General features: G+C 35.2%; 1 protein-coding gene across 2 annotated transcripts in view; it reads left to right on the top strand.

Moving 5' to 3' along the window:
- The first annotated feature begins 146 nt into the window (after positions 1–146).
- LOC117329762 (deleted in lung and esophageal cancer protein 1-like) overlaps positions 147–17,893 on the top strand; it is a 32,958-nt gene continuing 15,211 nt past the window's right edge. For both annotated transcript variants that reach the window (XM_033887887.1, XM_033887886.1), the window contains exons 1-23: positions 147–256; positions 1,136–1,354; positions 1,796–1,949; positions 2,151–2,261; positions 2,637–2,836; positions 3,282–3,499; positions 4,034–4,115; positions 5,198–5,285; positions 5,614–5,787; positions 6,438–6,571; positions 7,600–7,783; positions 8,466–8,628; positions 9,048–9,231; positions 9,882–10,062; positions 10,800–10,939; positions 11,843–11,936; positions 12,837–12,967; positions 13,320–13,478; positions 13,769–13,911; positions 14,525–14,678; positions 15,172–15,282; positions 16,786–16,916; positions 17,321–17,503. In XM_033887887.1, the coding sequence (XP_033743778.1) occupies positions 1,139–1,354; positions 1,796–1,949; positions 2,151–2,261; positions 2,637–2,836; positions 3,282–3,499; positions 4,034–4,115; positions 5,198–5,285; positions 5,614–5,787; positions 6,438–6,571; positions 7,600–7,783; positions 8,466–8,628; positions 9,048–9,231; positions 9,882–10,062; positions 10,800–10,939; positions 11,843–11,936; positions 12,837–12,967; positions 13,320–13,478; positions 13,769–13,911; positions 14,525–14,678; positions 15,172–15,282; positions 16,786–16,916; positions 17,321–17,503 (3,335 nt within the window). In that variant the 5' untranslated portion in view covers positions 147–256; positions 1,136–1,138. The remainder of the gene's footprint in view (positions 257–1,135; positions 1,355–1,795; positions 1,950–2,150; positions 2,262–2,636; positions 2,837–3,281; positions 3,500–4,033; positions 4,116–5,197; positions 5,286–5,613; positions 5,788–6,437; positions 6,572–7,599; positions 7,784–8,465; positions 8,629–9,047; positions 9,232–9,881; positions 10,063–10,799; positions 10,940–11,842; positions 11,937–12,836; positions 12,968–13,319; positions 13,479–13,768; positions 13,912–14,524; positions 14,679–15,171; positions 15,283–16,785; positions 16,917–17,320; positions 17,504–17,893) is intronic.

Genomic DNA, 17,893 nt, shown 5'->3' with positions numbered 1-17,893 from the left:
TATTTTAGCATGAAAATAACACATACATCCTTAAATTATTCATTTAATGTAAAAAAAATGTGACAACATTTGAGAACAGTTAAGTTTTCTTGGAATGTGCACTGCTTCTGAACTAGAACGTGGAGCTCTTTACAATTGGAGGCAAATAAAACATAGCAACACCGAAACAAAAATGGCGACGATGTGAAGAAGTTTTTGATTTTCCTCGGACGTACACAGACCTGTTTAACACGGAAGGCATATTGATCACAAGAAGGTGAGTTTTGATTTACACTGAAATGCTTTATTCGATACATATGTGAATGCACAAAATGTTTAGAAACTTATTGGATGACATGTATATTGTTCAATCACAGGTCCTAGCCTCGTCTGTCAATATAACGTTACATTCAATATATAATCTATTGGATGTATTGACAGACGAGGCTGGCTAGGACCTATGGTTTAATACTTGATCTTGAAAGGCAAACCTTCACTAGCCTATGCAATCAACTGTACAACAATTTGTCAGTTTGATTCGTTTAATACACATAAAAGATATTGAACACGCAGATTTAGATAAACTATATCGGAAAATGGGCATATACTGATTGAATCTGTAATACATTGTTACCATGTTAAAGTGTTATTTACATGTCATCATATTTAATCTGTTAATCTTTTAACTCTAAATATAAGATCAGTTGGAATTGAGTATGCACTACATTTCAGCTAATCAGATAATTGTCTGGGTATTTAACGAATCAATCTTGACACATTGTTGTGGTACAGTTGATTACATTTTGAATGTCTGCTAGGCATAATAATCTAACTAACTTTCTGTACATGCTTTTACTGTATAGCTTTTATAATATTTTACTCTCTGTGATAATTTATAGAGCTGGTCGTTTATTTGTTTATTCAATTGATGTAACTTTGATTTAATTCTGAGTATGTATTGCTAGTAACATAATTCTGAACGAGTTTTTAGTTATGTTAAATTTGCATACAGTTTTTACTTATGTTTGTCAAAAGGCAAGCTGTACTATAGAGAACTCATGTTGCATAAGTCAAATATATTTGACAGTAATTAAATGTTATTGCATTGTATTTTATTGTATAATCTGCATTTCATTTCTTTTTTAATATTACACAGAACATGAAGACACAACCTTTACAAAGAGGGGAGGAGCCCCCTATGTTCCTCCAGCGGCCATCCACAGGCAAATCACAAGATGTCCGCCACATATTAGCCAAGACGTTTAGAGAAATATACACTCGGGATGCTATCAGTGCTGATACTGTTGCAAACTTAGGTGTCTCTAAACATGGCGATGATCCTTACCATGAACGCTATGTGGATGCTCTACAGAAGGTAAGCAGAGGTTTTTTTTGTTATTTTTACCATAAAAGTTTTTATTATTAAGGGTTCTATTTTCAAGGATAGAATTTAAAGAAAGAAAATAGTATTTACTTAACATGAAGATAACTTCCATTGCCCTGATATGAATTTTTCCAACCACACAAATATATTTCATGAGACAAAAATTCCTCTTTCTGTATACAGTAGTATCAGACAGTAATTACATTTTTAACAAATTCTAATTAATCCTCATTCCAAACTCAGCGGATATAATTTTTTCATATCCCATATATATTTTATTATATTTGGAAAATAAAAAAAAAATTAAATCCAATTTTGCAAAAAAACCAGTAAATACATATATCAATAAATATTGAAATTGCATGGTAAACAAAACTGCATTTTGTCATTGAACTACCAGAAATTTTTTTTTTCCACAACACTTGTCAACAGGTATTTGAAGAACGAAAGAAACGTTTAGAAGAGGCTGCTAAACTTGAACGTCATATCATGCAAGCTCAGGCTAGAGCTATGTCAGCAGATGAGCGTCAGTTGAATCGGGTCACACAGAGCTGTGACAACTATTCCGAGCTGGGACTCCCTCCAGGTAAATCTGCAAAAATTCTTATTGTATAATTCTCAGCTACTGCAAAGATAATTAATTCTATATCCTTAACAGGCCAAATGCATTTATATATTTGGTTTCTGTTTCACTACCTTCCTTAAGCTTTTTTGAATTTTTGAAGGAAATTTTACAGCCATCCACAGCTATCTTTATAACCCTAATATAAAAATATTGTTTTTCTAGGTCGTTCTCATTTCCGATCCTGCATTGACTCTGATTTGCTGAAGAAACACAAACTCCTTTCCCCTGAGGACTATGCTACTGAGGAACAATTGACAGTGCCTCTACCACATGGTATGTATACAGAAAATCTCTACTGTAGGGTACGATGTAAAAATTGCAAATTTTAAATGTCAAAATTCGAAGTGGCAGCAAGTAGCCATCTTCAATATTTCATCATAATTATAATATTGTCGTGCAATTTGCACCCATACTGAATAGTGCATGTCCCTAAAGTTTCAAAACATCTTATGTACATAGATATTGTGGTTATGATTAATGGGATGAAAGTGTGGCCATGTCAGACTCAATCCAATTTAAAAAGTCCATCATTAAAAAAGTTTGGAAAGAAAACAATTATTTTCTGTGAATTCATGAAAAAAAATCATGAGAGTCAATCTTTCTGATAGACAAAAACATAGGAAGATATTTCACTTTTTCTTGTATCAGGTCCCAAGGTGCCAAGTTACGCCCGTGAGACGGTGTCGTCGCAGCAGCGGACTCGCCCCATCGACCAGGTTGAGGAATCACCTCAGCCACTCATCTTTCACAGCCGCAGTGACCTTGTACACCAAAGCTATGTGTCGGACAGCATTAATGTGGAACAGGAAATTCTGGAATCGGAGCCTGCTTCCTCCATCTCAGAATCAGTCAGTACAATGGTGTTAAAATATTTACCCGGAATATCCTAATGATTATTGTTTCACCTTATGATAGGAATCAGCAATAGAATATTTGGAAAATACAGGTGTTTTCCTCAGTAATTAATTTCAATTACAATTAGATTTTTTTCTCAGTTTCCAATTTGTTTAAATCTTTATATCTATTACAAATATTTTCCAATTGAAAATTAGTATGCTTCTTCAAAACTTCCAAAGGAATTAAACATATTTTGAGTCTTGGTCCGGAAATTAAATATATATGTATATGCTGTAAAATATCTGTCAAAATTTCGAAAATTTATATATTGTACAAAATCAAAGCTGTAATAATTAATTTAATGGTTAATTAGTTATGGTGATGAAGGAAAAGATACCAAATTTCATTATGAAAAACCACAAATCCTAAGTTTTTTTTTAATTATTTATTTTTTAGGTTGTGTTTCCAAAAAGAGGAGGATGGAAAATCCACATGAATGAAGCTCAGCGAGAAGTCGACAGAAAAGACCTTGCTAACCTCCAGGCCCGTGTGAACTATGTTCGTAATCCTAGATATGTTCCACCATCAGCCTTACCCGGTGGAAGATCTCTTATAATGCCAGGTCGTCCCAAACCAAAGGAAATTGGTATCCAAAGTAAACCGGATGTCAGCAAGTAAGTTATATTATCTCTGATAATGATTGTGTGACAAAGTCAACATTCATGAACTGAAGGAGTTTAGAATTTCCATATATTGGAAAGTATTACAGAATTTAAGGAAAATTTCTCTCATAACTAAGACTTTTAATAACATAATCTTTTCCAATTGACAAACTTCATTGCATATAGATTATGTTCACATTCAACACATATAAGACTTCTATAGCATGTTTTTGAATCTATATATTTAACAGAATTCTGTCTCTAAAGGCCATATGCATGTATCAAAAACCTGTCTATAAAGGCCATATGTACATAAAAAACTGTCTATCAAGACCATCTGCATATACAGTTGAACAAAAACCTGTATATAAATGCCACCTGTTTCAATTCCTGACGAAGCACAAAGGCAACATAAAGGCAATTTTTCTCTGCTACCTTGACTGGCCTTTATAGACAGGTTTTGACATCTATGCATATCAATGCATGAACAATTTTATAAAATTTTAAAGATTTCCATTGAATTATTGATTTATATTTTCTTTTCAGACCAAAGGAGCCATCTGTAGTATTCTTAGTCTCTCCACCAATAGTCAAATTCTCCGACTACAAAGTTGGTCAGGTTTATGAGGTAAGTTGTCTATTTAAAGACAATATACAGTTGTTCTAACAGTTGAATATGTAAGAGCATCAACAACAAAAATTCATATAGTTTTTTTATCATTTTACTCAATTTCAAAGTCAGATTAAATTTGAAGTCCCCTTAGACAACCTGTCCTCATATGACTCTGGTTGTTGTTGTCTCCTTGACATCCTTCCTCATATGACCCTGGTTGTTGGTGTCCCCTTAGACAACCGTCCTCATATGACCCTGGTTGTTGGTGTCCCCTTAGACAACCGTCCTCATATGACCTTGGTTGTTGGTGTCCCCTTAGACAACTGTCCTCATATGACTCTGGTTGTTAGTGTCTCCTTGACACCCGTCCTCATATGACCCTGGTTGTTGGTGTCCCCTTAGACACCGTCCTCATATGACCCTGGTCGTTGGTGTCCCCTTAGACACCCGTCCTCATATGACCCTGGTCGTTGGTGTCCCCTTAGACACTCATCATCATATGACCTTGGTTGTTGGTGTCCCCTTAGACACTCATCCTCATATGACCCTGGCTGTTGGTGTCCCCTTAGACACCCGTCCTCATATGACCTTGGCTGTTGGTGTCCACTTAGACACCTATCCTCATATGAACCTGGTCGTTGGTGTCCCCTTAGACACCCATCCTCATATGACCTTGGTTGTTGGTGTCCCCTTAGACACCTGTCCTCATATGACCTTGGTTGTTGGTGTCCCCTTATACACCCGTCCTCATATGACCTTGGCTGTTGGTGTCCCCTTAGACACCCATCCTCATATGACCTTGGCTGTTGGTGTCCACTTAGACACCTATCCTCATATGAACCTGGCTGTTGGTGTCCCCTTAGACACCCATCCTCATAAATTATGACCCTGGCTGTTGGTTTCACCTTTGACACTCATCTTCATGTATGATCTTGATTGCTGCAATGTTAAACACTCTACAAACACAAACAGCAAGTCATGACTAAAAAAAAATATTGAATATTATTTCTATTACTTGTCTGAGATATTATATTCCATAGATAACAATGAGAACAATTTTCTGCCTGTATAAAACCACCATAATGTTTGTGTTTTAGTTGACGTTGGAGCTGAAGAATGTGTCCTCTGTGATGAGGCAGTGTGCAGTACTTCCACCAACCACTCCATTCTTCTCTGTTGGACTGGGTATGTCAGCTTTGCTCTCCGCCATTTTTTTCCTTTGTAAGGAGGCCCTGGAGGGGCTGTAATAGCCCCGTTATCTGGTTAAATCACCATTGTAGACAGTGTGTATTTTCAAGGAAGCTTATATCACATACTATCCTTGAGCAAGACACTTTACCACCATAGTCAATGGCCTCATATAGCATATCTAATGTAAGATTTTCAGTGAGGTAGCCACCAGCTACTACCTGATGACTAGCCTCGTAATAACCCTATATGTCCATGGGGCTATAAACTGAGCATCTGTACAGGACAGGAGAATTGTTAATGTGTTTCTATTTTTGTTTTATAGGTCAGTTTCCGGGAGAGCATGGCCTAGTAGCTCCTGGAATGAGCTGTCACTATGCGATCAGATTCGCACCAGACTCGCTGAGAGACTTTGACGATGAGATCAGGGTTCAAACTCAGTCCTCTAACTCTGTCATTGTGCCTCTTCAAGGTCGCAGACCACCTCCAAATATTACATGCAAGTATTATCTAAAAATATATAATTTTTTACGTTTTCATCAATAATTTATTCTATATTATTTGATATGGAACTCAATTACAGTACCAGTATGGGAAATATTTTGTTCGTAGATCTTTCTAGTATATACCCCATGAAGTGTTAAAAGTAAGCATTTTTATTGAAATGCAAATTGTTATTCCTTAATGTCGTACATAATAACTGATGACGTCACATTGTCATATACATGTATTTTGTGTGACGTCACTAATGACATACCATAAATGGATTCAAATAAAAGTGGACAAAAACGAAAGATTTGCATATATCCTCTGTGAAAAAAAAATTAAAAATCTTTTTGTGCTGAAGTAAGAACTAGTCAAAGCAATTGTAATGAATCAAGGATTATAGAATTTGAGAGACTAATTATTTAATAGTGCATAGAATTGGTAATGTCTCAAGTCACTCTAACCTCATTTTTCTTCTGGCCCCATCACCATACGTTAGATATTTTAATGGAAAGATGTTTTGTCGAAAGTCTAACAAGTATCAAAATGGTGGCGAAAATTATCAGGTAGACAAGGTCTTTTCAATCCTTACTAAGACAGGTTGCTATAGATATTGGTCTTGTTGTTATAGAATCTTACAGATGTTTGAATTGTCTTTTACAGTGCCGCCAGTCCTTGATGTTGGATACTGTCTGGTTGGAGGATGCCATGTGGTACAATTCATCGTGAGGAACACCGGTGGGAATGGCCGATTCTGTATTATGCCAAGATCTTCATGGCCAGCTACGAACTTCAAGGTAAATATGTAACAACTGGTTTAGCATTATATGCCTAATCTTGACAAAGTGGTGGTTGGATGGTGCAGTCGTAATACATTCGTGTTTTCATTGACGTGACAAGGTTTTGATACCCAGATGTAGGACATTAAAAGATATGTCACCTGTCTAACTATGTGGGTTTTCGCTAGATACTCTGGCTTATTCCTACATTATGACATGTGCATACCTCTGTCATGACCAACAAGCGTGATCGATATCTTAAAGGGGCATTCCTTCATTCGGACATCAGAACATGCACAATTTCTATTGATGAAACTTATGTCTGAACAATAATTATATGAGTGTTTGTGCCTACAAGTAATAAAATGAACAGGAAAAAGGCATATATCGTATACAAATACCATATATGTCTTTGCGGTAATTATTGATACTTCGGGTCGAATTAACCTCTAAAGTGTTGAGATAATTTTTTCCTTTTTCACTTTAACACTGATATTGTAATAAATTTTAAAAAAAAATTGATAATTTTTCAAATTAATCATGATATCAGTCTTGGATCATGTTTGGAGAAAACTGTGCAGACAAGAAGTCTCATACATACTGTAAAATCACATATTTTAGAGGGTTTCCAAATTCACCGTTCCAATTCATGATTTTCTGAAAAGTGTAAGGTCAAGGATATTTGATTTTGTGGATTGAAAGCATCAATCCAACAAATTCCATAAAGACCACTTCTTGTCAAATTTTAACATTTTGCTAATTCATGACCACAGAAATTACAGGTAGTGGATTTAGAGTCCCCAAAAATCCACAAAAATAAAAATAACCAAAAAATTCATGATTTTACAGTTTCGACAATATGTTGTCAATTCAGTGGTCATATAATCTCCATGTTAGGTACATAATCAGCAAATTATCCATCTTTCTGTTTACCAAAACAAAATGATTGATTTTCAATCTCATTTGTAAACTTCTATAAGTAAAATTGTTTGATAATGTTAATTAAATATGGATTATCTGATGTGATTATCTTTATATTTCAACAGTCAGTTGTCAGGAATGGAAGCGTCCTCATTCAGCCATTTGAAATACGTCCATCTGTTCTGGAATTGATGAAAGGGGAGAGTGGAGTGATTGAAATTATTTTCACCCCTCCATCTGTGAAGAGTTTCAACCAGGAAATCACACTTGTCTGTGACAATTGTCATGTGAAACACTTCACCATCAAAGGTAAAATATTTCACTGACAAACATGCGTAAACATGTAATACTCTCAGATCTTCATTGCCAGTCCAGAAATGTCTTATCTTTAAGACATGTATGTGGTTTGTAGTTAGGATAGGGGGTGGATAGCTCTGTCTGTAGTGCATCAACTAATCAAATTTTAATCTAGATGATCTGAGATGTGTGGTTCAATCCTTAACTGAGGGTGTGTTTTGTCTCTCAGAAACCGTCCTGTCATGTGATGGTTCAATGTGTCCTTGCATGGGCAAGACACTTTACCTGAATTGTTCACCCAGAATTAAAATGTTCATTGAGGTAGCCACCAGCTACTACAGGGGAACTCCTTCTGAAGATGAACTTAACTGTTTCTGGGACAGCAAAACCAGCAAACAGGTCATTAAATACTCAATTTGTCATCAATAGCAATGCATAGGACAAAAACATTTAAGAGAATACTTATCATAGTTTGTTTTTGATACGTTGAATTAATTATGAATGTTGTATATATAGGCATTGCTCAGAAGGTCAAGTTGATTATGAATGTTGTATATATAGGCATTGCTCAGAAGGCCAGTGTCGATCTGATTATGGTTGAACGAGGAGAAGGCAACATCGCGCCGGGAGAGTTGAATACTTATCATAGTTTGTTTTTGATACATTGAATTAATTATGAATGTTGTATATATAGGCATTGCTCAGAGGGCCAGTGTCGATCTGATGATGGTTGAACGGGGAGAAGGCAACATCGCGCCGGGAGAGTTGACAGACAACACTGCAGAACACATGATACGATTTGATGACCTCAATCCCTTCACATACACAGATCGTACAGTCGTGGTTAAAAACTGCACGTATGTAACATTTAATTCATCCTACCAATGATGACCCAGAAACATTTTGTTATCTTGGTTTTAATTATCATATACTACAATTGGGCAAGGTCATTAGTTTGCTGAAACTCTTTCATTGAAATATTCTTGTATATATAAAACTTCAGCAACAATTCAAATTGATGAACATTTATACTGAAAGCTTACATATTTTAGTGAGCACAAATTTTAGCATATTAATTATCAAATTTTAAAAGATTACCTGATTTAACATCTTTAGACAGTGCTCTATCTGATTAGAAATAAGTCATATTTTAGTGCAACTCTTTCAGAAACAAAGTAGTATTAAAATAAGGGCACCTCTAAAATAAAATTATGTGAATTTGCAGCGTGCTGATTAACTCTTAGTAGTGTGCTGAAAAAATTATTTGTACCAACAGAAATGTACAGATGCCATTCCAATGGATGATATATAAGCCAGAGATGAAAGAGGAGCTCATTGAGGGACAGAGAAAAATTGTTCGTGCTCAGGATGTGGACTCTGTGTTCAGTGTTCACCCTCCCACAGGAAATCTGCCTCCGTCGGGAGACATGGAGTTCCGGGTCACATTTGCACCACCACTGGTAAATGTCTTCTGAATCTTCTATTACTTTTCTGTACTTACTACATTTTATTTTCTCAAGATGAAAATAAAATCACAAAAATAGATATTTTTACTGGATATAAAAAAAAGGTTTTAGTACGTAAATATTTCTGTAGCTATACTTCAATAAAAAATCACAAAAATAGATATTTTACTGGATATCAAAAAAGGTTTCAGTTTTTTAGGAGGGTAAATATTTCTGTAGCTTTATTGTAATCATAAAATCACAAAAAACTTATATATCTTAATAAAATGTAAAAAGTTCAAAGAAAATCAGAGTCTATTTCACGGTATCTGTAAAAATACAGCCTGTCCTCATCAAACTTTTAAAGCCTCTATGTTTTCTGTTTATAAATAGAAAACTTCATCAAGTTAAATTTTATAATCCCTTATGGATTGATCTTTATTTGATTTAAAAAACAAAATGCTTGCAGATTCTCGGTAATTATTGGGTAGTTTCCCAGTTTAAATGTAATTATGAAGAACTACGGTATTGATTGATATAAAGATGCTTTAAAATATTAAAAATTTAAATCATCAAAGCCAGCCTTTACAGAATGGCTTATGTGTGAAATCTGGGTAAACCAAAGGGTTTATTGTGTTTTGATTGACAGATGTTCTTTTCCACAGGTGAACCAGTTCCACAGTGTGTTGCACATGTTGCTGAAGCAAATTCCACAGTACCAGGATGGCGACTCAGCCAAGTTGCGTAAACGCGACAGACGTGCCCTCCGTGAGAAGTCAAACCTCAGTGATGATGAAGATGAGGAGGAGGAAGAGCCCACAGTGATCTTCCCTCCATCAAGTGGATGTAGGTGTTCATACCATAAGTATATCTATAATGTATAATTATTACAATTATGGTAATTATTCAGCAGTCTTTAATGATTCATTATGACATAATTCTTGAACCTTTTGTCCCAACATACCATATTTATCTTCAAATAAGCCCCCTTCCCTATTATAAAAGTTCAGTATTAAAGTTAGGGGAAGGCTAATTTATGAACCACTTTTAATTTACTATTCTAAAATTGATGATTCTGCAAAAAAGGAGGAGGGGTCTTATTTGTGGGCAGGTGCCTGATATAAATATGGTGCTATAAAGTTTGCTATTCTCAAAATGTTTTGCACTATTTATCAGGAAGAAAATAACAGAATAGTTATGCGTAGAACATAAAATTCATTAGAGAAAGTTATTGTCTGTTTCATAATTTTCTGTGAAATTTTTGCTTCTGACTTTGAATAAAACTGAAAATTTGAACTCTTGGGGAAAAAAAGGTTAAACTTTGAGTGTCAAAGTGAATCATCTATAAGTTGTATATAAATGAGATCTGTCAACATTAGACATCTTTATTATTATGTGTACTGTAAATAGGCTTTTAAAATTTATTTGTTCTAAAACAATGGGAAGTGTCATATCAGTGGTCGATTATGAAAAATTACAATCGATTATTTGATGTTAAACAATGAGTTAATTGAGTATAACTTACTGTGCTATAACTAGTACAAAGTAACATTTATAGAAGTAGACCTGGTTTGTTCTGATAGTGAGAAAACTACAAGACCTGACTGCTATGGAGATAGAGGTGAAAGGAAACAGCGTGCCCCTCAATGTCGTGTTACACCCCTACGCTGTTTACGTTCCTGGCCGCAGCCTCATGGAGACGACCATCAAGAAAAGAGTTACGGTATGTACCAGTTAACAATGGTGTGAAAATTTAATATCTTAACTATATATCGTAATTCAGGACTCTATAGGTTGTACATGTATATTCATCAAGGAAATTCACTGCCATCCAGGAAAGACTGTACATTCTCTTTAGACTTGTTGAAATATTATAAGCAGATAAGAAACGATAACTTTGTAATTCTTTTAAGAGTTTTCATTTGTCGGTGACAATCGCAAATTTCATAAAAAAATCACCCATCCTGATGAAGTTTCAGGATCAAGGGAGGGATCTATTTTATAAACTATTCCAAAAATGCAAAAAGATTTATTTTGAAAGATGTATCATCACATAACACTCTATAAATTATCTCTTCAAAAAATTATGTTATTCTGTAAAAGTAGTTTTAACAAAATTTCTAAAAAGACATAATATTGCAAAAATTGTTACATTTTGAGGATTTGTAGATCATCAACACCCGTAAAGACTGTTGATAGACTATTAAAGCATTTTAAGAAGTAAACAGATAAAAAATACAATACACAATATTTTAATGATATTTACTGTGTTTCAAAATACTTTTAGCAAAGTGTATAGGAACTGATGGATGGCAGTGTAAATATATGTATTAGGGTGGTCAAGTGGTAACAAACTCATATTTCACTTAGGCGACCAGGGTTTGATTCCTGATGGGACAGGAAAGGGAATTTCAGAACCATTAAATTGTTTTTAATCAATGAAAACAGCATTAAACAGTGGTGCATTATAATCTACATAAAAAATGAAGCATTATGTTATTTCAATTGTTGTTACATTATTTCAAATCAGTGTATTTATAATACTTTATGAGATAAACTATGTGTAAAAATTTTGTGTGTAGTGTTTGATTAATACCAGAATGATGATTATGTTAATTTTGTTTAGATGGCCAATCACAGTCGGTCTACAATCACCTTCCAATGGCAGCCGTACAGTGAGGGATACATACTGGAGATGGAGCCACCGTTTGGTGAACTAGGTAAGAGATGTTAGTGACTGATTTAAGATTAAAGTCTTACATTCTGTAGATAAGATATTTTTGTTTAAGTACACAACGGCTTGTCTACCTAGGGAAAACTACATTAAAAAAGTTAGAAAATTTTAGTTTTCAGCACATTCAGTACTTTGATCCTTTTAGATGAACAGCAGTTTAAAACTAAATTGTAATACATCTTGTAGTTGGAAGTTTTTAGTTTTTCAGTATTTCCAGTACTTTGATTATTTTAACATATCAATTAAACACCGTTCTGTCTAAATGAGGAATTACCCACATTACAAATGTTTGAAGTTTTTAGAATTTTATTACTTTCAGTGCTTCAATTGTATAAATTCAAAGATCAAATGGTACGTTTTTAGTACTTTCAGTACTTTGATTCGTTAGCTGCTATAGGTTAATTACTAAACTTGTTATACTTACCTATCTTTGGAATCCTGAGTGTTGATTTTTCATGTCTCATCATACAAAACTATGTTAAGATTTTGATTTTCTGAGGAATTTCTGTGTTAACAAAAAGGTACGATGGTCTAGTGGTAGGAAGCAGAGCTCTGACCAAATTAAGGGTCGCTAGTTTGAGTCCTGGCACGGGAACTGTGTTTTATCCTGGAACAAGATACTTTACTCCATTGTGTTCCTGTTGTCTCAGCAGTAAATTAGTATGTGGTAGGGCAGTGCAAGAAATGTTGTAAGCTTTTAGCTCCAAAATGGCAGCTCCGACAGTATGCTCCCCAGGGAGTTGAGAAAGACATTGGTTGGTTGCTAAAGGTCCAGTAACCACAGATAATAATTTGCAGACTGCCTTGAGACAGCTATGTTGCTGTGATATAGCAGTGTATAAAACTTCAAATTATAATTATTTTAACCTTGATGTGGTTACCACAGATCCTGGGATGGCTATGGATCTAGAGCTCGGCATAACTGGAGGTACACCCGGCAAAATCAACCACACCCTGTACTGTCATGTGATGAACTTAGCTGAACCTCTCCACCTCCATGTGGAAGCTGAGTTTAAGGTAAATGTGCCATGATGATAAAATGTTAATGTCTTTGTAACCAAAATATGTATCATGATTTTCTTGATTTGACAGTTATTGCTTTTAAAGCTATTCTATTTGGTGACTCAATGTCATACTTGATTCAATTTAAACACAAAATTATTTGATTATGACCTAATTTTCTAATGGCAAGGACTCTACAATTTACAAATAGAAGATTAAAATTGCAAATTTCAATGCTTAAAAAAATGACTTTTGATTTTGAGTTTAATAGCTTGTTGATAATAGTACAGATATCCCATAGTGACTGGTTAAAGGGGAGATAACTCCACTGTGCTGCAGATAAAGAGTTATAAACATTTCTGTACAGGGTCCAGAACTTTTGATTGAGGAGCCAGATGTCAACTTTGGCTTGGTCTGTCTAGGAAATCAGGCCACAAAGGAAATTACTCTGACAAATCTGGCTCAAATCACCACAAAATGGAGTATTCATGACAGCCCAGAATTCATTGACCTGGAAAACGGTGATGTATGTATACCGCTTTTATGATTCCATGAATTACTGTTTTTACCCTTTGATAAGACCAGGGGCCATACATAATAGCCTGACTCAAGATAAGGGTTAATTGGGCTTTGCAAGATAATTAATACCGTTTGGTGGTATTTATAATGAACTTCAATAGTGTTACATGTCAAAGGTTGATATGAACAGCTTTCACACAGATCATCTTGTAAAATTTTTATACTACTCAACCACCAATTTCATGATCATTAATCAGAATATCAAAAATAACACAAGTATGTTTTTATTTTCCATAGGATCCCAGCGAGTTTGTTTTCACCCCAGAAAGTGGGGAGTTATCTCCCCTGGAGCAGAAGACGATCACCATTGAGTTCATACCGACTGCAGTAAAGACAATCAAGCGTGTGTTTACTGTGAAGGTGGTGGACGGTAGTGAATGGTAAGTGTAGTGGGGAGTTTTGATATACTGCATTGTTGTGCTTTTCAGCATTTAGGACACGGAAATGATGGGCGTTAGTCGCGTCTGACAGGTGGTCGCTTAATTCAGGTCACTAGTATAGTAAATAACGTTGGGAGGAAAAAATGCGGTCACATATGAGAGGGAGCCGTTTAATTCAGGTGGTCGCTAAGGCAGGTTTGACTGTATATTATGTAAAAGTAAGTGTTATGATATTGTATTTTCAATTATTTTTAGGAGGAGGATGTTTTCAATGCTTTGCACAGCATTTATATGATCTCGAAAATTTCACCCAATAAAAATACCTTAGTGAATATTTTTGCTATAATTCAATCTACCCTCATATATTCTTTATGATAATTGGATGTTGGAGCAAAAACACACCAGTTTGATTCACAACAGCATAAATAACTGCAATATACTTATGTTTGAATAAAATGAAATTCTTATGAGTTACAGCACTGAAAATTAATTCTCATATATCCTGATTGTGATCTCTTTCATCCATTTCTTAATATTGATTTAAAAGTGCAAAAATTTAATAACTGGCTATATGGTTAAACTTTTCAGATCTATCAATGTGTTGGTGTTTCAGTAATATCGGGGCGACGGCTGAGGTACAGGAGCCACAGGTCTGTCTGTCGTCCTGTGAGGTGTGTATGGAGGATGTGTATAAGGGCGTTCCTGTCCTCTGTCAGGCCACCATTGTCAACCAGACCCTGATACCTACATCCTTCGCATGGGGACAGGTGAGAATACGTTTCGTAGAGAAAATTTACGACGACTGATTTACGATGACTATGGTTATTTGGACTACTATTCTTTAGTGGGTGGTCAGATGGCATAGTGGGAACACACTTGCCTTTCACCTAGGTGGCCAGGGTTCGATTCCCCGATTGGATATAAAAAGCCAAGGGGATTGCCTACCTGACGTCATGGGTTTTCTCTGGGTACTCCGGTTTCCTCCAAAAGTAAGACCACTTGCACACTTCCATCCGGGCCAACAAGCGTGATTGATATAAGTTGATATAACGTGTTTTGCTATTGTTGTAAAATAAATAAAGTATACATTTACATTTTACTATATTCTTCTAAAGAGTATAGATTTCATAGTGAGAGTTACTGATGATGTATATTTTCTAACATTTCTATTGACAATTTTATGAATTTACTTTCAGTCATCAACACAGTTTCTACGAGGTATCCAGCCTCTTATTTCTTTCTTGACTTATCTCTCGTCAGATCCAGGGAGGTCATGCCGAGGACTGCATGGTGGAGCTTGACCCCCCATATGGTGAACTGGAACCACGGGAGGAGAAGACTATTGAGATTCGCTTCATGGCCAACCGAGAGGTATCAAAATATTAACGTCTGGAGACTTCATCATATAAATTTCACGTAAACAGATTAATCTACAATATATATTAACTAGGTAAGGTAAACAGATTAATCTACAATATATATTAACTAGGTAAGGTAAACAGATTAATCTACAATATATATTAACTAGGTAAGGTAAACAGATTAATCTACAATATATATTAACTAGGTAAGGTAAACAGATTAATCTATAATATATATTAACTAAGTAAGGTAAACAGATTAATCTACAATATATATTAACTAGGTAAGGTAAACAGATTAATCTACAATATATATTAACTAGGTAAGGTAAACAGATTAATCTACAATATATAATAACTAGGTAAGGTAAACAGATTAATCTACAATATATATTAACTAGGTAAGGTAAACAGATTAATCTACAATATATATTAACTAGGTAAGGTAAACAGATTAATCTACAATATATATTAACTAGGTAAGGTAAACAGATTAATGTAAATCTACAATATATATTAACAAGGTAAGGTAAACAGATTAATCTACAATATATATTAACTAGGTAAGGTAAACAGATTAATCTACAATATATATTAACTAGGTAAGGTAAACAGATTAATGTAAATCTATAATATATACTAACTAGGTAAGGTTCACAGATTAATGTAAATCTACAATATATATTAACTAGGTAAGGTAAACAGATTAATCTACAATATATATTAACTAGGTAAGGTAAACAGATTAATCTACAATATATATTAACTAGGTAAGGTAATCAGATTAATCTACAATATATATTAACTAGGTATTTTTGTGGGTGGGTAATTTCTACATATTTGTGGATACATGATTGTCAAAAGAATAATTGTTATTTTTGAAATTCTGCTACATAATTGTGAAAAAATAATTGTTATTTTTGAAATTCTGCTACATAATTGTGAAAAAATAATTGTTATTTTTAAATTCTGCTTAAAAGGCCTACTAGATTGGTATATCCATGTAATTAATGCTCAGGGCAGTGTCACAGAAGGCATGAATCAAGGGTATTCATCCTCTTTCCAAGAGAGAAGATGAATGTCCTACAGGGACAGATGTGCTTAATGGATCAACTGTAGTAGGCCAGGGGCCGCGGTGGCCGAGTGGTTAAGGTGTCCCGACACTTTATCAGTAGCCCTCCACCTCTGGGTGGCGAGTTCGAAACTCAAGTGGGGCAGTTGCCTGGTACTGTACTGACTGTAGGCAGGTGGTTTTTCTCTAGGTACTCCGGCTTTACTCCACCTCCAAAACCAGACACGTCCTTAAATGACCCTGGCTGTAAATAGGACATTAAACAAAAACAAACAAAGTAGTAAGGCAGTTCAATAATGAATCTGGAACCCAGAATTTGTCATCATGTTAATGCAGGCATTCAATGATGGCCTTTCTGTATCTGAATGTGTCCGGGCTGTAGTTATGTGTTAAATTGTATGTCCTTGAAATCCACTCTTAAGATTTCATCCAAAATTACAGGGAGAGATTTCGGATGTAAGAATTCCTTGTGAAGTAGCTGGGATGGAACAGGTGCTGTTTTTAGGTCTGTTCTGTGATGCTAAGGGACTGTCAGTCACCTACAAGACTTCGGCTTTAGGGTCACTCTCCAGGTAAGTTGTGTTAATCGATTCTGAAGACTTAATAAGTTACTCATCATCCAGCTCAGAGAACCTTTAAGATGTTTCACTTACAATTGATAATTCCTTTTGCAGCTAGAAATTTTAATCATTTATCCCCCACAGCGAAATTTCACATAATCCCTGCCCCTCCCCATAATGAATTTTGATAAAAATGATTTATTCTTAAGTAGTTGTGTGCTTGTGATTTATTTGATATTTTGAAGATTTCGAAGTTTCTTGGAGTTATGCCCCTTTAAAGAATTATTTTGCATAAATTTCATGTTTGGATGAGGTGTGATCTGTTCATAAGCGTTTGACTTACATTCCTAGAGATTTCTTTTACAGAAAGTGTTTTCTGAGATCTTGGTCTGATGATGAATGCTGTCATTTTTCAGTGAATTCTTTGAAGATGTTTGCCTGGACTTTGGAGAAAAGACCGACTTGGGTGCAACACCTAAAGTCTTTTTACATATTCAAAACGAGTCCGGAATAACGGCTCCATACAGCCTCCAACTGGAACACTTCATGGCAAAACCTCCAACCCCACCAGGAAACAAGGACCCCAATGCCTCAAAAAGGTACCGTCACCATCCTATCCGACATGAAGCTATTGTACTAGTCATAATGGCAGCTTGTTGATAAATACGTTAACGTTGTGTTAGCAAGTGACTCATTATGTGACTTGTTGGCACATTAGATGTTGCTCTCGATGGCCAATGGGATTCAAAATCCAAATCTGAATTTAAAAGGTATGGGGGTGACCTGCCTCGGGTTTTCTCTGGGTACCCTGGGTTCTTCCCACATCAAATATCTATTGTTGCTCTCGATGGCCAATGGGACTCAAAACCTTGATCTGATGTGAAATATATGGGGGTCACCTGCCTGAGTTTTGTCTCGATTCTTCCCTTATCAATTATTGTGTAAAGAATTACATTTTTGGTAGGCTGTCTGTGTTTCTCTTCCCATGA

The sequence above is a fragment of the Pecten maximus genome, chromosome 6 (assembly GCF_902652985.1).
Source record: "Pecten maximus chromosome 6, xPecMax1.1, whole genome shotgun sequence".
Classification (NCBI taxonomy): Eukaryota; Metazoa; Mollusca; class Bivalvia; order Pectinida; family Pectinidae; genus Pecten; species Pecten maximus.
Note: the sequence above shows the minus strand (reverse complement) of the source record. Positions and strands in the feature narration are given on the sequence as shown.